Below are 25,707 nucleotides of genomic sequence, written 5' to 3' on the forward strand. Positions count from 1 at the left end.
GCCTCTTTGAGATCCAGAGTAACCATCCAGTGATCTTTTCCCAACAGAGGTAAAAGTTGTTGTAAAGTCAGCATCTTGAACTTTGGAATGTCCAGGTAAGTGCTGAGGATAGATAAATCCAAAATTGGTCTCCACGTGTTCCCTTTCTTTGGAACTAGAAACAGGCGAGAATAAAATCCTAGGCCCACTTCTGACAGAGGAACTGGCTGTATAGCTCCTATTTGAAGAAGTAAAGAAATTTGTCTGCGAGCCTCTATCCTTTGCCGAGGAGGGACGTCTGGCATGCCTTTGAAAGGAGGCATGGTATGGAAATAGAACTTGTAACCTCGGTTTATAATGTCCAATACCCATTTGTCCTGGGTGACTAAATGCCAGTTTTGCTTGAAAAGAGCCAACTTTCCTCCCAGCTGCCAGGCAAGAAGAATCTGGCAGCTGAAAATGTAGGTCATTGGGCCTGTTTACGAAAGGACTGGCCCCTGCCCTCACCAGCAGATTGAGCAGGCGAACTCCATTGTCTCGGCCTGAAAGTACTCTGAGCTCTGCCCCTACCACGCCTAGATCTACCCCTAGACTGAGAATCAGAAGAAGGGTACGTCCACCCCTTAGTAGGCCAATTTCTACTAAACTTTGGAGGTTGTACCTGCAAAAAATCTTTAACAGTCTGCATAGACTTAGCCTTGTCTTCCATTTTCTTTAAGACTGACTCCACAGGAGGACCAAACAAAACTTCAGACTGTAAAGGGCATCCAGAATTCTAGACTTAACATGCTCAGACAAATTCTGATCCTTAAGCCAGGCGTGCCTACGAATAACTGAACCAGTGGCAGCCACCCTAGAAGAAGCCTGTAAAGCATCAAAACCACATTGCAAAGAGTGCTTACCCACCTGTTCAGAAACATGCACTAAATCCTGCAATTCTTTACACTCTATGCCCTCTGCCAAAGCACCCACTTTAGACCTTAGCTGAGAAAGGAGGAAATTCTGATACTTCAACATATGAAACTGGCAGTTCAAAGCTCTCATTGCTAAAGTAGAAGAGGTATACACCTTCTTACCCCATCTATCCAAAGCTCTAGCTTCCTTATCCAGAGGAACCGGATTCTTAACAACAGAGGCTCTAACACCCTTAGGCCCCTGACTAATAGTTTCTGGGTCCGCCCTAGGACTCTTATACAGAAATTTATGAGCCTCAGGCACCCTGTAATACCTGTCCGGTTTAACTGGGGCAGGAGGCACAGAATCTGAATTAAGGGAAGCTTCCAAAAAAACATCTGAAACAACATCCAAAACCGGAGGTATAGCTAAGGGTCTATGCTGTGGTAAAAACAAGAACTCCCTAAGTCTCTTCCGTGAATCAGAGTAATCCTGTCCCTCCCACTGAAAATGCTCCCTCATGGAATGCAGAGTTTCTGAAAATGAAAAATCCTCTGGAGGAGAAGCAGAAGGAGTGGAATCCTCTGCATCAGAATCAGAATAAGGAGGAAATCTTGAATGTCTTCAGCAGAAGACTCTGAATCATCTGAGGCCTGCTCCAAACTTTCCAACTCTGGCTCCATCCTGGGCCTTTTATCAGGAGGGGGCATAGAACCTCTAATTAAAGTAATCAAATCCTCTGCCATTTTAAGCATGTGCTTTTAGGCACAGACCCTGAAGAACCAGAACTGACACCAGAGGAAGGCAAGACAGACCTGCCCTTAGAAGGAGCCTTAGAAACAGTAGCAGAAGGCCTAACCACCTTAGGCATAGAAGGGAGAATAGTAACCTGAGAGGCCCCTTCAGCCTGACCTGCCTCCTGAGAGGCCACATCCTGTAAAATCAAAGTTGCCCCTGGGACTCAACAGAAACTTCAGCCGGATCCACCTGTTCAGCTGTAGCTTCTAAAGGTCCGGCGTCCAAACGGACGAATCATCCTGCCTAGGCTTTAAAGATTTGTCTTTGCGCTTCTTAGTAGAAGCAGGCCGGAACATCCGACGGCATATTATAATTACACCTCTTGCCAAAGACTAACCTAGCAATCTAACCTCCATTTTATAGTGCTTATTAAACCTAGCACAAAACCGACACCACTACGCCGTGCTCGTCCCAGCAAGGAATACAAAGCAGTGGTAATCCCTATGCGGTATCTGTTTCCCACAAGAAATACAATTATTCACTTTTTCTGACATCCGTAAGTAACTGAGGCAAGAAAAACAAAAATATTCCCAACGGGTACTTAGCCCAACTTGGTATCGGTCTGAAACTCAAAACAAAAATTTCAGAATGCCGAACGGCACTTGCAACGCTGCTTCTGCATCAGACCATGCGGCAAAAAAGACTGAGGATATGACGTCGGTCATGCGCCTTTATACCCTGACGCTCTGTCAGATTTAGGCGCCCATGACCGACGTCAGCCTAATACTTTGGTATTCGGGCCGACCGAGGACAGCGGACTACCCATAAGTAAGGACTGCAGCAATGTGAGATGAAGAACATTGCAGCTTTTCTAAGCTGAAACTCAAAGACATACCTGCGTTCGTCAATGAGTCAGAAGAGACTTTCAGGCTTAGCTGTGCTCTCAATTGAGCATGAAGTGTATCACATGGCAGCCTCATTGAAGACGTTGTCTGGAAGAAAATTTGTAAGATTCCAGTAAAACTGTAGGTTAGGTATGTGCTCATATTTCCTTTCCAGTAATCTTTTATAATGCTGTCAGGCAGTAATTTCAGGTAGTACCTTAGTGTGGCTTGTGTGCTGTGTATTCACTTTTTGTTTGCGTATGTCCAACAGGTAGGACCATGAGGATGGAACTAGCAGGATGTTAGGCAAAGGGAGCTAGGAGTGGCTGGACTCGTCGGGAGCGGCAGGACCTGTCAGGAGAAGAAGGACTCGTGTGGAGCGGCAGGGTAGTGGCAGGACTCGTCAGGATGGTAGGACAGTTGGGAGCAGCAGGACTCATCAGGGGCTAGGACAGAAGCGCAGGAAAAACAGACAAGTGGCAGCAGTCAGAAGCTGAAGAGGTAAATGCATATGGAAGATGAATGACACTTTGGTCTTCACCTTTTTCTCTCTGGGTTTGAGTCTGCCTGTGTCAGACTTAGTAATCCCCATTACTCTCTTGTGCATGGGTTTGAGTCTGCCTCAGGCTCAGTAATCACCATGTCTTTGTGTGTTTATTTGGGTTTGAGTCTGTCTCCCTCAGGCTCCGTAATCCCCATGGCTTTCTTTCGGGTTTGTTTGGGTTTGAGTCTGCCTCAGGCCCCATGGCTTTCCCTTGTATGTTGTCTGTAGTCTTTTCTGTGTCACATAGCTATGTTGTGTACATCTGCAGTGTGACTGTTCTGCATGTCAGTAATTGTGTGGGTGTTAATGTTCAGTCAGTAATTGTGTGGGTGTTAATGTTCAGTCTTGCTGTAGTGCAGTCTTTATCATGTGTGGGTGTCTGTCATGTGTGCAAGTGTCTGTTTTAGTGTGTGGGAGTCTGTGTGTGTGGGAGTCTGTGTGTCTCTGTCTCTCTGTGTCTCTGTGTGTGGGAGTCTCTGTCTCTCTGTGTCTCTGTGTGTGGGAGTCTCTGTCTCTCTGTGTCTCTGTGTGTGGGAGTCTCTGTCTCTCTGTGTCTCTGTGTGTGGGAGTCTCTGTCTCTCTGTGTCTCTGTGTGTGGGAGTCTCTGTCTCTCTGTGTCTCTGTGTGTGGGAGTCTGTCTCTCCGTGTCTCTGTGTGTGGGAGTCTCTGTCTCTCTGTCTCTGTGTGTGGGAGTCTCTGTCTCTCTCTGTGTGGGAGTCTCTGTCTCTCTGTGTCTCTGTGTGTGGGAGTCTCTGTCTCTCTGTGTCTCTGTGTGTGGGAGTCTCTGTCTCTCTGTGTCTCTGTGTGTGGGAGTCTCTGTCTCTCTGTGTCTCTGTGTGGGAGTCTCTGGGTGTGGGAGTCTCTGTCTCTCTGTGTCTCTGTGTGTGGGAGTCTCTGTCTCTCTGTGTCTCTGTGTGTGGGAGTCTGTGTCTCTGTGTGTGGGAGTCTCTGTCTCTCTGTGTCTCTGTGTGTGGGAGTCTCTGTCTCTCTGTCTCTGTGTGTGGGAGTCTCTGTCTCTCTGTGTCTCTGTGTGTGGGAGTCTCTGTCTCTCTGTGTCTGTGTGTGTGGGAGTCTCTGTCTGTGTGTGTGGGAGTCTCTGTCTGTGTGTGTGGGAGTCTCTGTCTGTGTGTGTGGGAGTCTCTGTCTCTCTGTGTCTCTGTGTGTGGGGGAGTCTGTGTGTGGGGGAGTCTGTGTGTGGGGGAGTCTGTGTGTGGGGGAGTCTGTGTGTGGGGGAGTCTGTGTGTGTGGGGGAGTCTCTGTGTGTGTGGGGGAGTCTGTGGTCTGTGTGTGTGTGTGTGGGAGTCTGTGTGTGTGTGTGGGAGTCTGTGTGTGTGTGTGGGAGTCTGTGTGTGTGGGAGTCTGTGTGTGTGGGAGTCTGTGTGTGGGAGTCTGTGTGTGGGAGTCTGTGTGGGAGTCTGTTTGTGGGAGTCTGTGTGTGGGAGTCTGTGTGTCTGTGTCTCAGTCTGTGTGTGGGAGTCTGTGTGTGGGAGTCTGTGTGTGTGTGTGGGAGTCTGTGTGTGTGTGTGGGAGTCTGTGTGTGTGTCTGTGTGTGTGTCTGTGTGTGGGTCTGTGTGTGGGTCTGTGTGTGGGTCTGTGTGTGGGTCTGTGTGTGGGTCTGTGTGTGTCTGTGTGTGTGTCTGTGTGTGTGTCTGTGTGTGTGTCTGTGTGTGTGTCTGTGTGAGTCTGTGTGAGTCTGTGTGTGTGTGTGTGTGAGTGTGTGGGAGTCTGTGTGGGAGTGTGTCTCTGTCTCTGTGTGTGGGAGTCTGTGTGTGTCTCTGTGTACCTCTGTGGGATTGGCTACCTTGATGCGGTACAGAGGCTTGTCATAATGTAACAACATCGCTACTAAATGCCAGTCAGTGTGGGTGTCTTTGGGGAGTCAGTGTGGGTATCTTTGTGTACCTCTTTAGGACTGGCTACCTTGATGCGGTACATAGGCTTGTCATAACATAACAACATTGCTACTAAATGCCAGCTGTAGCTCTCTATCTCATGGCACAAAATCTGGACAAAGCCATAGATAATGGGGTTCCAGCCCCAAAGATCTGGGCAAATTTTAAATATTGCTCTTATAAACTGAAAATGTTAGAATAAAAGGTCTTACCGTGCATGTTCTGAAGGGTATATGAAGTTAAACTGAAATGCCTGTCATTTAATGAATTCAGTCATCAATGATTTGCCACAAAAAATCCAGAAAACTCTAAATTGAAGAACAGACCAAACAAGAGTCACATCTGGACATTCTTTGAAAATCTGGGCAGTTGAGTATGCAGTCAGTGTCTGCATCTGTGAGTGGCTACCTTGCTGTGGTACAGGGGTTTGTCCATAATATAACAATCGCACTAAATCCCATTTGGTGTGTGTGTGCAGCTGACTGGCAACCTTGCTGTGGTACAGGGGTTTCATAATGTCACACTGGTACTCCATGCCAGTCAGTGTGTGCACCTGTGAGTTGCTACCTTGTCATGTGCACCTGTGAGTCGCTACCTTGCTGTGGTACAGGGGTTTCATAATGTCACAGTGGTACTCCATGCCAGTCAGTGTGTGCACCTGTGAGTTACTACCTTGTCATGTGCACCTGTGAGTCACTACCTTGCTGTGGTACAGGGGTTTCATAATGTCACACTGGTACTCCATGCCAGTCAGTGTGTGCACCTGTGAGTTGCTACCTTGTCATGTGCACCTGTGAGTCGCAACCTTGCTGTGGTACAGGGGTTTCATAATGTCACACTGGTACTCCATGCCAGTCAGTGTGTGCACCTGTGAGTTGCTACCTTGTCATGTGCACCTGTGAGTCACTACCTTGCTGTGGTACAGAGGTTTCATAATGTCACACTGGTACTCCATGCCAGTCAGTGTGTGCACCTGTGAGTTGCTACCTTGTCATGTGCACCTGTGAGTCACTACCTTGCTGTGGTACAGAGGTTTCATAATGTCACACTGGTACTCCATGCCAGTCAGTGTGTGCACCTGTGAGTTGCTACCTTGTCATGTGCACCTGTGAGTCACTACCTTGCTGTGGTACAGGGGTTTATCAGGATTGTAACATTGGTACTAAATGCCAGTTAGTGTGTGTACCTGAGCGCTATCTTGCTGTGGTACAGGGTTTGTCATAATGTAACCTTGGCACTAAATGCCAGTCAGTGTGTGCGCACCTGTGAGTAGCTACCTTGCTGTGGTACAGGGGGTTGTCTTAATGCAACATTGGTATTAAGTGTCAGTCAATGTGTGTACCTGTGTGTAGCTACCATACTGTAGTGCAGAATTTTATCGTAATGTAACCTTGGTACTAAATGCCAGTCTGTGGCTTGGCACATCAATTCTTAATGATCGGAATGTAGTGACACTAGTGGTTAAATGGTGCTGGATGAGCTTGACAGGGAAGGAGGTGCAATGGCAATGTGGTCACGTTTGATGTTCTCTTGAGTAGGGCCCCCAACTTGAACCTTGCTGGGGGCCCCCAAAATGCTAGCACTGGCCCTGATCAGTTCATTTATATTTTGTATTGCTGCTATCCATCCTGATGTGTTTCTCTGTAATAAAGCAAATGAACTATCCCGCTTGTTCGTCCTCAGTGATAAAACAAGACTAGCAACACATCTGATGGCTAAAACCTTGGGTGTAAGAATTACATTTCTTATTTCCTAAGCTACAGCCAATATTCTCATGTATGGTAATTACTAATTATTTTTGTTTTCTTCAGTGGCTTAATATCTGTTTAAAAGATACTCTTTGCAAGTGAGTTATGTTCAAAAGTATAATTCTAATAATGAATGAAGAAATGTTGGTTATAACAAAATGCTGGAATTTAGCCTGCTGCAATTTTTTTTTAACAATGGACAATGGCATTTTGTGTCACTCATTACATAGTGAAATGCATTATTTTTTTCTGTCGGTTAATGGATATTTTAACTCCACCTGATGCTTTGGATTTGAAACATTTTATGTCTGTAATGCCAAAAACTGTCCTACCATTTTGTCTGTTTATTTCACTGCAGCTTGCCATTTAGGGTAAATGTCACAATGGCTGATTTCTTGTAAGGCTGGGCTCCTAACAAGACTACACTACTAACTTGGATAAACTGTTGCAATTCATACGTATATAAGATACCTTCAAGCACTCAAACCCTCTTCCAGCTCTTGAAATATCATCTGCAGAGTTAGAAAATGAACTTTTTGAAGGTTGCAGGTATTTGGATGTGCAAGACTGGGGTACAGTGGGGATAAGGGAATTTGCTACTTATCCACTGTAGTGCAACCACAGAACTGGTACACATAATAAAGGGCGTAGGGGATGCAGGAAAGCTTGGTCCCCTACAAAAAAAAAATAATTTTTTTGTTTTGCATCAAACCTTTGTGATTAGAAATCATATATTTTTGAATATAATTTGAACTGTTTTTCTTTTTATATTGACACTTGATATAAACTCGTGTGTATATAAACACACACATGCATGTATCTATACATATATATATATATATATATATATATATATATATATATATATAATAAATATATATATATACACATACATATAGACAGACAATGTAACCTAGAACTGAGGAAATGCAGGTTTCCAGCCTTAAGAGTAGTGTGCTCTTTCCTTAAGGAAGAACAAAGTAACAAAAAATACAAAAACTAGTTTTACAGAAACAACTGCTCTTGATATTGGCATATGAGTTACAAAAATGGACCATTGTCACAACTTCTTATATAAGATCCATGTCAAAGATCACTTTGCATTCTTATTAAACATAAGAAAATAGGATTCAAGCTGGAATTGTTTGTTTAAACCATTGTTTATTAAGTTAAAAAAGAGATGAATACTTTCCCCTTGTCAAAATGACGTATGAGCGCTTTCATCCTTTAACTTACTCAGACACATCCACAGATGGGCCCACAACCTTCAGAGACATAATGTATGAAGGGATTCACTTTGTAATGCAGTCAGACACATCTACAGATAGGCCCACAACCGTTCGAGATATAAAGTATGAGGGGATTCACTTTGTAATGTAGTCAGCCGTGTGTATAGCTATGAAAGATTCTTAAGCATGTGAAAGACGAAATAAAATCAAGTTGTTACATCTGGATGACCCCTTCTGCCTCATTAGACATATTTTGACTCCTTGATGGAGTAGTCAACCTCTTTTCCAGTCATGAGCATTTTCTTTTTAGATGATGCAATATATAGTTTCAAATCTGTAATCACCAGCTTAATTACAGTCAACCATATGTTTATGCTCACAATGTCAGGGTTTAATGCAGTCAATATCTGCCTAAGGCTGGCTGTTTCTTTTTAACTTTTTAGTGTTTATTATTACCTTTAGAATCTTTTCCTTCTTATGTCAAATGGACCAGCACTAACACTGGCAGGACTTCAGCACATAAAGTTTACCGCATCTGAGGGTGAGAGGGTGGTATAATGTTTAAGGCATTTACCTTACAAACAAGGTACAGCGTTTGATTCTTAAATGGGATAACTGGCTAGGGGTCTATATTAGAACATCGAAGTTTCAAAACTTCAAATGCTCTAATATTGAACCCTATTCAGGGAAAGTTGAAAACATCGAACATACAGAGCAGCAAATTTTCTCCTAGGGAAAAAATTAATTGTTCCAAAACACATACACACAACACAAGCACACCAAACAAACAGCAATCCACACACATACACCTAAAATCTTACACCTAACCCTACACTAAACTATACACACACCACTAACTATCCACTTACCTTAAACCTAACCCTAAGGTCCGTCACTATCAGGCACTCACCTCACCTGCTCCATAACCTTAACTCACCTACTCCATCCTAACTCTCACATCCACACAATCGCACACATACCTAACCCACGCCCTAACTCAGCTAACCCGCCCTAACCCTCACGTCCACACAATCGCACACATACCTAACCTGCACCCTAACCCTAGCTACCCTAAGCCACACCGAATCGCACACTTACCTGAACCCGACCCGTAACTTTCCACCACAGCGCTGAAAATACCGAAGTAACAGAAACAGACAACTAAATTATTTCCCTAGGAAAAAATTTGGTTTTCTGTTGCTTCGATATTTTCAGCTTTCGCTGAATAGGGCTCAATATTAGAACATTCGAATTTTTGATACTTCGATGTTCTAATATAGACCCACTGGCTAGGCTTAAAGTGGCCCACAAAGGCAGTTAGCCTAGTATTTAATCTATGAACCATTAGTCTTAGTCTGTAAGGGACAATATTCCCGCAAATATGTCATAGGGTGTGATGCAGTAAAAGTTTAAATGACACATAAGCTACAATTAAAAACACGTGTGTGTGTGTGTGTGTGTGTGTGTGTGTGTGTGTGTGTGTGTGTGTGTGTGTGTGTGTGTGTGTGTGATCGCAAATAAAATGTTTTTGGTTTTCTTTTGCAGTTGTATGTTACATTTGTGGTACTGTGGCTGAAGAGCTGGTTATTTTGGCCAGGTAGGTGTTTGTGCAAACACAGAAGGAAACTTCGGTTTCATTTTACAACTGCGTGATTTACAACAGTTTGAAGCTTTGATGATAGTCTGAGTTTTTGATGGTTTGTGTACTTGTACATTTTAATGATGTATTAAGGTGTGATGAAATGAGCCATCGATAATACACAAGACATATATACATAGAGACACAGAGAATAAATAATGATGTAGTTATAAATTAACAGATATAGCTAATAGATTCATATATGCACATGCTTGGTTTATCACTATGGGGCAACAAATGAGGGGTAGATTTAAATTACTTGCCCAAAATGACTGTATGGTAGAAAGGAGACAGAAAATACAGGTAATAGTTTAAAGTTGCCAGTGTGAATTGGTTTTCTAAAAAATATGATTTTTTTTCTTTAGGTGCACATTTACTAAACTATTCTTTTACATCTTACACAGTTGGTAAAGGTGATGTATATATAAAGTAGTCTACAGATGCTAAAAACTGGCCAAAATATTGAATACGTTTCACAAAATCCAGAAATATTTTTTTAACATGGTAATGATAATAGTTATCTATAACTAATCAGATACTAAAATCTAATTTAAAGTAGTAAAAATGCTTATCGGGTAAAATGTCAAGTTTGAGCATTTGATAAACCATTCATGCCTAAATGTCAAGGGAATTTAAATTCAGGAAAAATTCTCCGCTGAGTTGTGGTAGTGTGGATGAATTTTTGGGACAGTACGTATTTGTGCAATCACAAATGCAAACTACTATGCTTCATTTGCTAATTAGATGACTTGCGATAATTTAATTTCCAGGGTTTAAGTACTCCATGCATTTTTATGATGCTTCATAAACTCCTTTTACCAGATGCAAAAGCTTGAATGATTTAGTCAAGATAAAAGACAATTGGAATTTTAAGGGAATTCAGATAAATATATTGTATGGTATTCATAGCAAACAAAACTGCAGTAAAATCATCCTATTGAAATAAGCAAAGTTACTCTACAATGACATCAATGATTCAGTGATATCTGCATTCCAGGCAGGGCAATATCTCATTACTGCGGAATTAGCAAGACTGTCAACAGCTCCACTGTGCCACTAGGACAATTATGCAGTGTAGCGCAGGTTCTTAGAGCATTGCACACTGGCACTAACGTCTCTAGTCCAAGGACACACACACACACACGCACACACACATGCTCACACACTCCTCACACGCCACACACACACACACACACACACACACACACACAAAACCCCCACACACACACACAACAGCTATTCATGCACAGATGCTCACTGAACTAGTCATACACTGTTGAACTATGTCATCGACACAAAAATATACACTCCCATTCACACACAGCGTGACTTAGCCACACTGGCTAGCTGCATAGGAAGATAAATGCTGCACAGATTCCGATCACTCTAAAGCATTACCCTATAAGAATGCTATGCACACTTTTGCCATAGGATCCCAGCACTTGCATAGTGTGCGCATCTATGAATCCCGTATTTATCAATTTTTCTAACTAGGCATTGCACCAGGATTATCACTTACATAGACTAGCAAAATAGCAATTGTTGACTGAAGAACACAGTGGAGGTTCTGGGCAGCAAATAAGAAGGGGTGTCTTAAGAATCAGAGCCACCTTACAAAGTATACAAAACTGCTTCCCTTACTTTGTATACTTTACAACCAGCTATAGATACTACAAGCCAGTATGTTTTTACTGCACTAAAAACACAAAGAGTTGCTTAAAGTGATAATACTCTCAAAAATCAACCAGCATTCTTACACATCATGATGTTTAACAATCAGAATAGCATTTTAGTAACTTATACTCTACACCTGAACATGTGTGATATAATACCATTTTAAAGTCCCGAAGTGATGTATTTGTTGTTTACAAAAGAAACACTCATATGTACAGGTACTCAAATAATGCATGCACATAAATAATATATATGTATGTACATACACACACACACACCAACACCTTAAAATGTTATAAACCCTTAACTGCACTTACATGAAACCTTCCAGTGTCTGCTCTGGATTGCTCCAAGGTACAAGGGCAGTCTAATATTTCAGACAAGAAATTGGGAAGTTTCTCCTCTTTGTGATGCCAAGCAAGGCACTTGTTGTACGCCCATATAGCAGTGTCCTTCCTGAAGTGTTCTTCAAGATGCCATGCAAGAGCATGCACAGGGCTCCATATAGCATTGATGTTTCTGAATGAAGAAGAGTGAAACAATCACAAAGTACAGAGTTTGGAGGTTTCGATGTCAGACATATCATAAATAAATACAAACAGAGCAATGCATAAAATACAACAATGTTTATTTCTGCTCAAGCACGGAATGTGAGACTCCCTGACAGTGGGAGACGAACGATTATGGATGAATTTTTTTAAAGATCTATATAACTGCCACTAACTAGACAAATGGAAAGGTGCAGGCTGGCATTGGTAAACACAAAAGGGCATCCACAAACTTAATGCAAGTGAAACAAAACTGCTTTAAACAGTGCAAACCAGACCCTTTTTTACTACATTTAACTTTATATATTTATTATAGCTTTTGCACTCTCCTAGCATAAACCAATAAATATAAATGTTTATACAGGATAGTTTAAGCAAACAGTACTTTACTCATTTTAACTTCACAAGTTTAACATAGGCAAGACTGAAAAAGTTAAATACAATGTACTGATGCAGTTATGCCATCAAACAAAAGAACTTTGTTGATGCATTATATGGATATAGCATTACATGTAGCAATTTTAGCAAATTTATTTTTTATGTATCGGATCATGATACAGAGGATGAAAGATATGATAACAAAGAAAGAAAAGTAAGAATACTGAGAGAATAAATGTTAATTGGATGTAAATTTCCAGGTCTTAATAGTAGTGTGAATTAAAAGAAAATATTTAAATAAAAGAAAACCAAAACATGCATCTCTTTTTAGTATCTCTTTAAGCAGTCTTTGGTTTTAGAATATGGTCATCTGATTTTAGTATTGTGGTTATTTGATTTTTAAAGGTTTTATAAACTGGAGGTTATATGCTGCAGTGGTGGTGCTGCGGAAGCGTTGTTGCCTCACAGTAAGACGTTGTCCTGTTCGATTCTCAGCTAAAGCGTCTTCTGTGTGGAGACATACGTGAATGGGCGTACCTTCGTTTAAGGTTGTGCATCAGAGCTGGCAACTTGGCACGTAGAAATCTACTGCCAATCATTAGCGGACCGGAGTTCCGCTGTGGCGACCCCTAACTGGGAAAAGCCGAAAGATACAACATAAAGTGGAGGTTATGTGTTTGAAAATCAATATAACAAAATCTTGGTGCTTACTTTGTAAATAAATCACTTGCTGAGTTATTAGTTTGTGAGGATTTTCAATAATCTAGGATGTTTATTTTCTTCCACTTTCTTGGAAAGTATTGTTGTTTCATTTTTATATGTGGTTATATTTTAATTCAGGATATATTTGAAGACATTTTTAACTTCTTGAGTCAACTACATATATGATATAGAGATATATTAATTTGTATTTCAGCACAACTATTTGCTAGGTGTTATAACATGCCATTATTATCAGTTTTCCCATGTGGCATGTCTTGCACAGCTCCTCAAAATTGAATAACATTAATGTGGGCTTTATTGTAACTTATGTTGTAACTTTTCTTTCTCTAATAATGTCCCTTTCATTTTCTCTTTCTTAGCCTTTTTTCCTTAAGACTTTTTTTAAAACACTTTATGCTCACAGTTGCACTGTCTTTAACTGTACGCTACTGCTCCCAATTAACAGGTCATGGGCAGAGCTATGTTTTTTCAGTCCACACTGCTGTCTTGATTACTGTTAGTAATTATGAGATTACTATTCTTAAGATTGCATAGTAAATGCACCTGGCAGCTTTAGCCTAGGAGCAATATTAGCCAAACCCAAATTGGTTTGACACTGTACAGCTAGAAGGACAGTTACGATAGATGACTTCCTTACAATTACGCAAATCCCTCACTGCCAGGTGTGCTTTACAGTTCTAAGTTTTCAGCAGTAACTGTATTATTGAGAACCAGAAAAGTTTAATATCATTCCACGCCATAACCTCTTTCTGCTTTTACAAAAAATGCTGCCACCACCTAGCCCAATCTGGAAACGCCCAAGACATACATACTGTGCACTCTTAAAATATGTCCACCATATGGGTAACTTATGGTAGCTGAAACTAAGCAATCTTTTCAGGTTTTATTTGTTCAAAAATGTCAGTGTTAACATTTAAAAGTCATCAGTTTTTGTGTAATTATCCTTGATTTACTTAAGATGCAACTTTAGGAGGGAAACTTGGTCTGCAATTGTTTTTCACTGGCATTTAAATAATAAAATGCATGGATTTTATGCTTTAAGGTGCAGATTGTTTGTTATTTAATCACTTATATATGGGTCTAATTCATTTGCCCTAACTTCCAGTTGACTGACACCCATTTGACTGAGACCAAATGACTGACGTCATTTGACTGACACTTCATTTGATTGACAAGTATTATTGGCAAGTAAATGGAATATGTCCCCTTCCCCACTGTAGTACGACCCGGGAGTTAGAATATATAGTAAGGGGGTGTGGAGGGCATATATTATATTGTTTTGCTTTCATATTGCTTAGTAAAACAAAAGTAATAACCCTAAGGGTTAGGGGCAGATTAAGTGAGTTAGGGTGCGGGTAAGGTAAGTGTGCGATAGTGATGGACCTTAGGGTTAGGGTTTGGGTTAAGGTTAATGCATAGATAGTTGTGTACGTAAGGTTTAGTGTATATTTGTAAGGTTGCTGATGTGCTTGTGTTGTGTGCGTGTTTTTCGCAAAAGGTATTTGTTTTGTTGATTGTTGTGATTGTGGTTTGTCGGGCATGTGAAGTTTCTTGTTTTTGAACTTTCGGTTTTGTGGTGTCGGTTATTTCATTGTCGATGTTTTGGCGTGTCGGTGTTATCAGGTAGACCCATAAATAAATAAATATATATATATATATATATATGTATATATATATATATATATATATATATATATATATATATATATATATATATATACACACACACATATATATATATATATATATATATATATATATATATATATACACACAAATATGCAGACAGGTAAAGCTGTATACAAAGAAATGCAAAATAAATATGCTTAAATATGAAGCACTGAAAGAGCAGATATCAAGTACCAGCACTGTACTAAAGGAAGATGACTGTAGTCCATATAAGTGTAAGCTGCAGAGATCCATAGACATCAGCTTACTGATGTTTGAAAATGGTAGAATCCCTTCCCAAATGAAGTTCACAGAATGCTTCCAGATGAAGGCACACACTCCAAGTGACTAGTGGACTGAAAGAGCTTTTTTATTAGAAAAAAAGAAAACCATTAACTAGAAGTTCAAAAGGTGTGTCCCCCTTTAGGTACAGTGAAGAAGATTCAATTGTTTCAGTCTTTTAGCCAAACCCCTCCTCCTTTCTGCATAAAGTGAAGAAGTTCAGGCCCTTTTCTTCTGATGCTTTGTCAAATTTGAAATCTTCTGAACTACTCCCCACAGAAAATTTGCCTAGTTAACCCAAGAGTTCTAACTCCAAAAAGTGCAACATAGTTTTAGGCAGGAAATATGGTCTGTGAGTGCATATGTCTCTAAGAAGTACTTTTACTTTCCAAGCAACTGTTCTTTTTCTGGAGAAAAAAAAATGCAACTGTTATTTGATCTGTATAGCATGACACATCTTATATCTTGTATTTTTTTCTAAAAAACAATGGAGAGTTAAACACCTTCTCATATTTTACACATCTTGTTTCTAGAAAAACACTTTTTACAGGATTTCTCATTTTGCATGTTAATTGCATCTTATATTTTAGAGGTTGGCAAAGAAGAAGTGGGATTGTCAGAGAGATGAAGAAAGTAGATAGGAGTATAAGGAGATGAGGTGCATGGCAAAGAGAGGGGTGAAGGCTAGGGATAAGGCGTATGAAGAAATGTTTGAAAGGTTGGACACTAAGGAAGGAGAAAAGGACCTGTACCAATTGGCTAGACAGAGGGACTGAGCTAGGAAAGATGTGCAGCAGGTAAAGGTGATAAAGGATAATGAGGGAAACGTACAAGCGAGGAGAGTGTGTTGAGGAGATGGAAAGAGTACTTTGAGGGGCTGATGAATGAATAGAATGAGAGTGAGAGAAGGTTGGATGATGTAGGGATGGTGAATCATGAAGTACAATGGATTAGCAAGGAGGAAGTAAGGATAGCTATGAAGAGAATGAAGAATGGAAAGGCTGTTGGCCCAGATGACATACCTGTGGAAGCATGGAGGTGTTTATGTGAAATGGCAGTGAAGTTTTTAACCAGATTGTTTAATGAAATCTTGGAAAGTGAGAGGATGCCTGAGGAATGGAGAAAGTGTTTTGGTACCAATTTTTAAGAATAGGGGTGATGTGCAGAGCTGTAGTAACTACAGAGGGATTAAGTTGATCAGTCACAGCATGAAGTTATGGGAAAGAGTAGTGGAAGCTAGGTTAAGAAGGGACGTGATGATTAGTGATCAGCAGTATGGTTTCATGCCGGGAAAGAGCACTACAGATGCGATTGAGAGTGTTGATGGAGAAGTACAGAGAATGTCAGAAGGAGTTGCATTGTGTTTTTGTAGACTTAGAGAAAGCATATTACAGGGTGCCTAGAGAGGAGTTGTGGTATTGTATGAGGAAGTCAGGAGTGTCAGAGAAATATGTACGAGGGTAGTGTGACAGCGGTGAGGTCTGCGGTGGGAGTGACGGATGCCTTTAAGGTGGAGGTGGGGTTACATCAAGGATCAGCTCTGAGCCCTTTCTTATTTGCAATGGTGATGGACAAGTTGACAGACGAGATCAGACAGGGGTCCCCGTGGGCTATGATGTTTGCAGATGACATTGTGATCTGTAGTGAGAGTAGGGAACAGGTGGACAAGACCCTGGAGAGATGAAGATATGCTCTAGAGAGAAGAGGAATGAAGGTCAACAGGACTAAGACAGAATATATGTGTGTGAATGAGAGGGAGGATAGAGGAATGGTGAGGATGCAAGTAGAGGTGGCGAAGGAGGATGAGTTTAAATACATGGGGTCAATAGTTAAGAGTAACGGTGAGTGTGGAAGAGAGGTGAAGAGAATACACGCAGGATGGAGTGGGTGGAGAAGAGTGTCAGGAGTGATTTGTGACAGACGAGTACCTGTAAGAGTGAAAGGGAAGGTCTAAAAGAGGGTAGTGAGACCAGCTATGTTATATGGGTTGTTGACAGTGGCATTGACAAAAAGGCTGGAGTTTGAGCTGGATGTGGCAGAGTTAAAGATGTGAAGATTTGCACTGGGTGTGACGAGGGTGGACAGGATTAGGAATAAGTATATTACAGGGTCAGCCCAGGTTGGAAGGTTTGGAGACAAAGCCAGAGAGGCAAGATTACATTGGTTTGGACATGTGCTGAGAAGAGATGCTGAGTATATTGGGAAAAAAATGCTAAGGATAAAGCTACCAGGTAACAGGAAAAGAGGAAGGCCTAAGATAAGGTTTATGGATGTAGTGAGAGAGGACATGCAGGTGGTTGGTGTGACAGAGCAAGATGCAGAGGACAGGAAGAAATGGAAACAGGTGATCCGCTGTGGCGACCCCTAACGGCAACAGCCGAAAGAAGATGATGATGATGATTTTATCTTTTGTTTTATTAAAAAACAGGTGCATGTTTTACACAGCACTTAACAGTCAGTAGTGTCTCTACTTATTTTATATATTTCTAATTCTAAATAAGCCTAAAGCATTAAATTGTATGTACTTAAATATAACCTGTACAACCTCTGAGAACACCATCTCCAGTAACTAGACCACCAAGTTGAAAGGACACTAGTAAGAATAAAAAGATCTGTGACTCGATAAAACCACAGCTTTATTGTAAATGTAGAATCACTGACTTAGCGCTTTCACCCATAACATTGGGCTTGAGTCAATTGCACTCAAAAAATCAGGACTTTTATAGTCCTAAAATAGGCAATCAGCCAGTATAAAAACATCCATTAAAATTAATTATCCAATTAATTATTAGGGGTTGGGAGGGTGGCCTAATGGTTAAGGTGTTTGCCTTATAAACACAAGGTATATGGTTTGAATCTCACAGGGGATAATTGGCTAGGCTTAAAATGTCTCACCAGGGCAGTTAGCCTAGTACTAATCTATGAACCTTTGAGCCTAATTAACCATTTAACCCAGCCCCTGCTGCAAAGGAAAAAGACAACACAAGAGATACTATAATAAAACCACATCTAAAACAGTAAAAATGGTTATAATAAACTGTTTCGAGTGAACTCCTTTGGTGAGTACTTTATACAAGAAAAGTTGGAACCTATAGTTATCTGTTAAACTGGGATTTGTGTTTCATAACACTTGCAATAGAAATGTTTTCATTAATGCCTGTTTTGTTGCATCCAGGCTCAACTGCCATAGACATTCTCTCATCTCTAATAAGATTTTAACATCACCTCCCATGTCTTTTTTTTTTTTTTTTTTTGGGAACCCTGTCAATGACCTTTTAACCCCATTTACCATCACTAAGAACTTTCCTCACAAAATATATAGGGAAACAATAACCTCCTGGGAACAAAATGGATTCTTATGCTGGTTTCAATGTGTAAATAAATTAAATGTTTTAGATATACATATGATAAAATCTGCTTACAATATTCCAACACAGGACTGGTTAACCTTAAACATTCTAATGTACACAAGATTTATGCAGATTAATTAATAATTCCTAATGTACACAAGATTTATGCAGATTAATTAATAACTCCTCATTTAAAGATATTCCAAATCTAATAAGTTTTCTGTATGAATTTATACATAATAGTTGTGAAAAGAAAAATTCCATTTCAAATCTATATAAAAAGTTAATACCATATAAAACAATTCCCAAACCATCATACTGGCAAGTTCTTAACAAAAGGTCAGTCATTGCAGTTAACAGAAGAAATTAAAACTAACATCTTACTATCAGTTAATTACACCTCTAACACACAGTACTGGAAAATATTTAACTGGAAATACTTACACAGAGCATTTTTAACACCAGATAGAATTAAAAAGATCAGTACTACTACAAATGTTTTTTGCTGGAGGTGTGAAAAGTCACAGCAGACTGGATTCATATTTTTTATGAATGTAATAAAATTCCATCATATTGGAATGGAATCACATTTTTTACAAGCTTTATTTAATGAATCCTTTACCTTAACTAAAGTATTGATTATACTAAATGTAAATGAAGGTCCCTACCTGAATAAGAAAAATATGTATTTGTTATGGACAATACTTGCTATATCTAGGAAATGCGTAACCAGAAGGTGGAATTCAAATACACCCCCGACCTTGGAAGAATTCTACACTTTACTGAAGACAAGTGCATTGATGGAAATAAAAATCAAAGAACTACGAATCTATCCCAGGCCATTGGTAAATAATCCTTGAAAGAAAGTTATATCTTTGTTGGACACTCTGCAATAATCAATATTGTATCTCTGATAACTGATCTGTTAATTCTATATTTAATAACATACAGTGTATATAACTGAAAGTCAGGCTATTGTAAATATTGTATATATTTGTTTAAAATGATATTTAAAAATATTATGTAAATGTTATTTTAACTGAAAATAAAAATATTTGAGAAAATATATACATTTTTTGTAGTTGCCACACGTCTTACTATGGTTAAATGAAGCACTTGTAGTCTTCTTGTTTTTTATGACTGTTGTGTTCCAAAATACGTAGCCTTAATTTACGTGTGGTCATTCCTACATAAAATGCTGGACATGATAGACAGGTGGCTACATATACTACCATGTCAGTACTGCAGTTACAGTACCCTGGGCAGTTTAGTGTTCTTTTATAACTGTCTATGTGTACATAAAGTCTGTCATTAATAAACTTGCAAACACTACATATACCACACTTACCCATCCATGAGATGTTACTATTAGATGTCCCTACGCCTCTTTCCAACAACTCTTTCAAGTTGGAACCCCTACTGTTAATGAATCTTGGACCTGAACCCAATACTTTTAAGTCTGAAGGAAATACACTGTCCCATACTGTCTGGATAATGTTCTTAATTTTCATACCTGAATCATTATAATCCAGCACCATTGCCGTAGAGTTGTCAGTAGTAAGTGTATTAATATCTGTAATATTAGATGAAGCAACACTTCTACTTGAATCCAAGAGAATAGGTCTAAAATTACTGCTTCGTCTCATTTCGGCATCCTTACTTAACTTAGTAAATCCATTGGATACCCTCTATTTATGAGCTTGTCAATAAACTTCAGCATTTCAAATCTGAAACAGTCATCCTGACTAAAGCTTTGACAATCATATCATTTGACCCATCACCACATTTTTCTTTTGAAACTGAGGGTGGCAACTCTCATAATGTAAAAAAGAGTTGCTGTATGTCTTTTTACAGTAAATGTTCGAATGTATATGGCCATTCTCTTTGTACAAAAGAATATCCAAAAATTCAATCCTATCTCTATCCATGTGACTTTTAAATTTTTAAAAAGTGGTCGTGTTAATCAAATAACCAATAAAATCTTCCAACTCTTGTTTTGGGCCCTTCCACAAAATCAGTATGTCATCCAGGTACCTTAACTATGTCATGATCTTTGACATATAGACAGAATTAAGCACATGTTGCTGTTCCTGTTCTGCTAACACCAGGTTAGCATAGATGGGTGCACATCTGGCAACCATCGCAACCCCATTCGCCTGCTTGTAGTATTCCCCATCAAACAAGATGAATTATTGGATAGTACCAGTTCTAACAAATCCACAAACAGACCTCTTTTTACATGGTGTAAATCACTGTACTTAGCCAGACTGTTCTTAAAGCTGTCAGTTTCAATATGCTGGGGGATCACCGAAAATAAGTTGACTACCAGTCACAAACCAAAAGTCGTCACCAACTTAAATTCCTGATATTATCAAGACAATTCCAGGAGTGCCTTAAAATGTGTGGAACATTGTACAACACATTCTTACAAGTGATGTCTATATATGACTTTAGTGGTTCCATTTTGAAGCCCTTAACAGCTACAATGGGCCTAAATGGTAGAAAAATTACATTTTTATGAATTTTGGGGATACCAACAATAGAGGGAATAATTGGGTTCTCCACTGTAAGATATATCCAGTAACTAGCACACCTATAAACTACAAATGTGAGTAGAAATTGTCATTTAATCTTACATGAAAAAAATGCTTTCCTTAAATGTGACCATGACACTAGTTTCATAGCACGCTGAGGTATTCCACCTCAGCAAAGCTTATTTTGCTACTTTTTTCCACTTTTTCCCATAGTACTGCCTAGCCAAAGTAAGGTGCTTAAGTTTACAAGCAGTACAACATATGTTTGAATGCATTAACATTTCATCAATGCCTTGTGGATTCAGCTAGGAAGTTAGTTTGTAAGAAACATCTTTAGCTGACTAAATGCAAAGAAGTAGGGACACTTTTTCTTTCCAGTTTTGTAACGTTTGGTAATTTCAGAAGTAATGACTTCAGTCTTCATAATTCATAGCCACATGCACTCTGCATAAAGTAGTTTCCTGTTGAAAGTGTAAGCACTTTGTGCATAGCTTGTGACATTGTGGCCAGCTTGTTTTTGTTTCCACAGGAGCATTCTCACTGGCTAAATCCAGGGCTTTCGGTGATGCATGACATTAGAGTTTATGGCTATAGTTTCATCTGGGAGACATACCCTCAATAGGTTGTTGTTGTATCTTTCGGCTTTTCCCGGTTAGGGGTCGCCACAGTGGAACTCCGGTCCGCCAATGATTGGCAGTAGATTTTTACATACCAAGTTGCCAGCTCTGACGCACAACCTTCAACGAAGGTACACCCATTCACGCATGTCTACACGCAAAAGACGCTTTAGCTGAGAATCGAACAGGACAATGTCTTACTGTGAGGCGACAACACTACCACAGCACCCTCAAAAGGTAATAGTTCTTTTAGAGCCTTTTGAAAGCAGTGAACGTTTTGACAGCATTTACATTCACTACAGTAGCACAATACAATAACAAGGCAAGGGCAAAGTTGGCAGCTTCTCTAGTTACAAGCTGTTGGGGAGGGGAGGCAGAAGACACAAGTCACCAGTTCAGCAAGAATGTGGTAATGGCAGACATTTAAGCAGCCACTGCTAATATCACAGTTGCTTAAATTAAATTCTTTATCTGCTTTACACATGCATGTGTACTTGCAACTGTAGCGAAGCAAAGCTTTTTGCTACACTTTCAGAAAGATGGAGGAAATTTTTGGTCCTTAAAATAAAACAAAAATTCTGTTTTCTTTTTCTAAGCTTTGGCTGGGGATTGCCCATGATGCCAATTACAACTGAGACACTCTACCAAGTTATAAAGGAATCTGAACCTACTGTCCTTAATACATACATAAACTAGGTTGTCTTGGCATTCCTTTTTCTGACAGGTTTCAACAGTTTTGACACAATGACTAAACTGCTAATAGAGAAACACTAAACTGACACAACAGTCATTTAGAAATGTCAGTGAACTATTCTTCATATCTGTTTATAATTAAGTTTTCTTCTATTTACTGTTCATTGTTGAATATAAGGTTTACTTGTTAATTTACTTATAAAAGCAGATGATGTATTGATAGATGCTGTTACTTGTTCCTCTTATGCTTCTCCTTTGTATAACTCCACTATGACAAATGTACTCCTATAATACATCCTTACTACATAAATCTTTATAATTGTGTTATCAACCTTTGTATATAACCCATGATGCTGTAGGGGTTTCAGTTTGTTACCTGTGAGCATTGTGTTACTTTGACTGATATAACTTGTCCCATTTGATGCAATATTAAGTTTTAATGTGTCTCTAGTATTTTACTGTGTCTAGTATACATATTTGGTGAGGTAGTTGTTTTATAACCTGCAATGGAGGCTCTCACAGCATAAAAGTGTCCTTAGACCTATTCACATGTACTATTAACAAATGTAAAGAAATGAATACGTAACAAACAGCACTTCTTCCTTGGACACCATCTACTATAGCCTTAGGTCTCCGGTAACTCACAACTATTTTGAAGCTGCATATTCCACCTATCAACCCTGTCAAATCATTATGCATAAGGTCATGCATTATTCATGTCTCTAATGAATGCTGTAATTTGAATGTCTGATCATGAAAAGGGCATGAATTTGGATGTCTTCTGTGTTTTATCCAATATGTGGTTCTGTAGGTTAAAGAAAAGTAACAGCTTACTGCACATTGACGTGAACACCTGTGGAACATTTATTAATTGATGAATATTTTTGAAACTTCAGAGAACAATGGTACTTAGTGTTCATATTACTGTTCTTCATTGTGTGTCTGATGACCCCTTGCACTGTTACTGTCAAGATGCTTGTGTAAACTTTCATGCACAACATAATGTAGCTGAATCTGAAGAGAAAAATAGTTTGTTAAAATGAGTGATAAATACTTAGGTGAAATAAAAACACAACACATGTTTTTGTTTTTAATACAAAACATTCTTCAAAAAAATCAAGTAAATTGTATGAAACATCCATTATAAAATTTACATAAACAATGACGCAACATATTTAAGCAGTTCCAAGGCAACAGGATGATGAATATGGGCACATATTAACCAGAATATGACACTATTTTGTTAGAAAAGAGAAAACAGGGATAGAGTACTTAAAACTACTGTATCAGAGATGGCTTTAAGAGCTTGGGTATTTCTATGAGTGTTGCACTGATGGGTGAAAATACAATAGCAATGATATTTAGTCAGCAAAATATACCATTTTAGGGCATTTCCAATTAAGATGGCAGAGATCCTAGAGATAAGTAACATCTTTTTTTGCAAAGGAGATTGACTATTTCTTGCATAACAAACATCCATGCAGTTTGTTACTAATCATAACTCACTGTATTTCTGCAGCAAATGCCAGAGCATGAGCTGAAATGATATTTAGGGAAATAAAGCTCATAGACCATTGGGGAACTTGATCAAGACTTAAGTCAGTATTAAAAGTACCCATATAAACAAGAAAATATAAGGAAAGGACTATTGCTTAAACACAGAAGTTAAGAAATCAGAAAACAATGTAAGAAAGATTAATTTTATATCTTCTGCACTTGTGGAAAAGTTACTTACTCCTCTCCACTGGAAGAGCCACTGGACACCATCCTCAGAATTCCCATATCCCAGTCAGAATATGGTTTATTTGCAGGGGTAGGAAGGAAGGTAAAGGTTCCATTATTTGGCAACCGCTCTCCAATGGAATACAAATACTTCCATTCAGCAGTCCATTCATCTGTGTAGGGCTCACCTTTAAAGGACAATAAAATGAATGTATTATTATGACCTTATGATAAGGTCACTTTAGCCTGAAGCTATTGAAAATTCTATTTCATTTCAGTAAAGAAACCATATGTACATTATTAGTTACAAAAAAAGGCAGACAAATGAGCAGAGGGTTTCTAATGCAATTATGCATATACTACAGCAGTTTTTGTTTCACATATTTGTTTGATACCAGAAATTGTCATTTGCAAATATAAATTCTCACTCAACTTAAGTTATTATAATTGATTTATTTGCGTTTATCCTAAAATATATAACTAGGATTAAAATTCCAGGTCAGTGGCAAATCAAGTTAATATTCATTTATTTCAAGTCTTTACTTGTTAAAAGAAATGCTTTTTGCCTTTTCATTTCAAGGTATTACATTTCTGCTTATTAAGTGTTTGGACAAGTCCTGGATGTTGAATATCCATCAGGGATTATGTCAACTGGTCATCCAAAGTGGTTCAGTAGAAGGAGATATGTCAAACTTAATTCTGCTCCAAGTAGTGCTTTGGTTCAAAAAAACCATAACTCTGAGATGGGCAAATTGTGGAATTTTTTTTTCCTGTAGAGGATGCAGAGAACTTGGGTCTGATGCTAATTTCCAATGGCTTGAAATGCAACATAGCAGTTACTTTCCATTTCCACCATATTACATATAGCTGGTCTTGAGTGATATGTCCCCAATCTACTTTGTTGAAAATTTTTTTAATTTTAACTTTGAAAATTGACTAATGTTATCAGTGATGTTCTAATCCTTCAAAATCTGTGCCTGTGATGTATGCACTTGTAGTTAACATTGTGAGAGCTTCAAGGAGCCAGAAGTGTTTGAAAGAAATGTTCTCAGCAGCATTCATTACAAATAGTTTAAATGGAGGGTGATTTGTTATTGCATTGCTGTTGTATTTCTCTTCTGCTTTCCTTGTTGGCAATATTAATCTAGACGCATAGCTGGCTTTAGGCACCAGCGAACCTTGTGGTCGCTGGGGGCCCCTTGTTCCTGGGGGGCCCCCAACCACAGCAAGTGCTTACCTTGACATTTTGTAACGTCCGTCAAACCAACAAAAGCTACTACATCAATCTTGTACACTTAATAAACCAGGTGGTTAATAATGCTTATTTATATCTCCTTTAAAATTCAAAAATGTCTTTGGTTATAGTAACAATCCCCGGGATTCATGAAGCTTGCACCAGGTGCAGGCGTAGCGTAGGCGGAATAATGCCAAATATGACCGAGTGATTCAGGTACGATCCAATTCCACATGCACTACCGGCGTACACCAGAACTGTGCAGCCCTCAGCATAGGTATGCTAATCACCCCATGCGCAGTGTCGCACCATGCAAATGAAGGCAGATAGCGATTCATGAAGGTGCAGGCGTAGCGTAAGCCATTTACATTTTCCCAAACAGAACATCGGAGCTATGGAAGCGGACCAGACTCATGTATTACAAAGTTAACATATGCCAATGGCTAAATACACAGCCAATGGCATAAGAAAAGATGCACAACACCGAAAAACAACATTTAATGTCATGTCCACAGTAACGCACAGTACAACCGCAGGGCATGTGTGCGCAAACAGGAACATAAAGAAAATATAAAAATGTCATAAAATCGCAATGTAATACAAATCAGGTTTTCACCATAATACGCAATGGTAGGCATGGAACACCACAACCAAGGTGCAAGGGTTGATAAGGGGCTGCGACAGTGTTCGGCGTGGTAACTATGAATTAGCAGTCAATGCCAAGCAGATGAGGCAGG

At 39.3% G+C, this 25,707-nt stretch overlaps 1 protein-coding gene across 1 annotated transcript in view; it reads right to left on the bottom strand.

Moving 5' to 3' along the window:
• Positions 1–25,707, bottom strand: part of SUSD2 (sushi domain containing 2) — a 1,008,194-nt gene that overhangs the window by 562,540 nt on the left and 419,947 nt on the right. The window contains exons 5-6 of the mRNA XM_044068275.1: positions 23,750–23,924; positions 11,539–11,740 (exon numbers count right to left, since the gene is read on the bottom strand). Of these exons, the coding sequence (XP_043924210.1) occupies positions 11,539–11,740; positions 23,750–23,924 (377 nt within the window). The remainder of the gene's footprint in view (positions 1–11,538; positions 11,741–23,749; positions 23,925–25,707) is intronic.

The sequence above is a fragment of the Protopterus annectens genome, chromosome 4.part0 (assembly GCF_019279795.1).
Source record: "Protopterus annectens isolate FY-2018-M chromosome 4.part0, PAN1.0, whole genome shotgun sequence".
In the NCBI taxonomy this organism is placed as follows: domain Eukaryota; kingdom Metazoa; phylum Chordata; order Ceratodontiformes; family Protopteridae; genus Protopterus; species Protopterus annectens.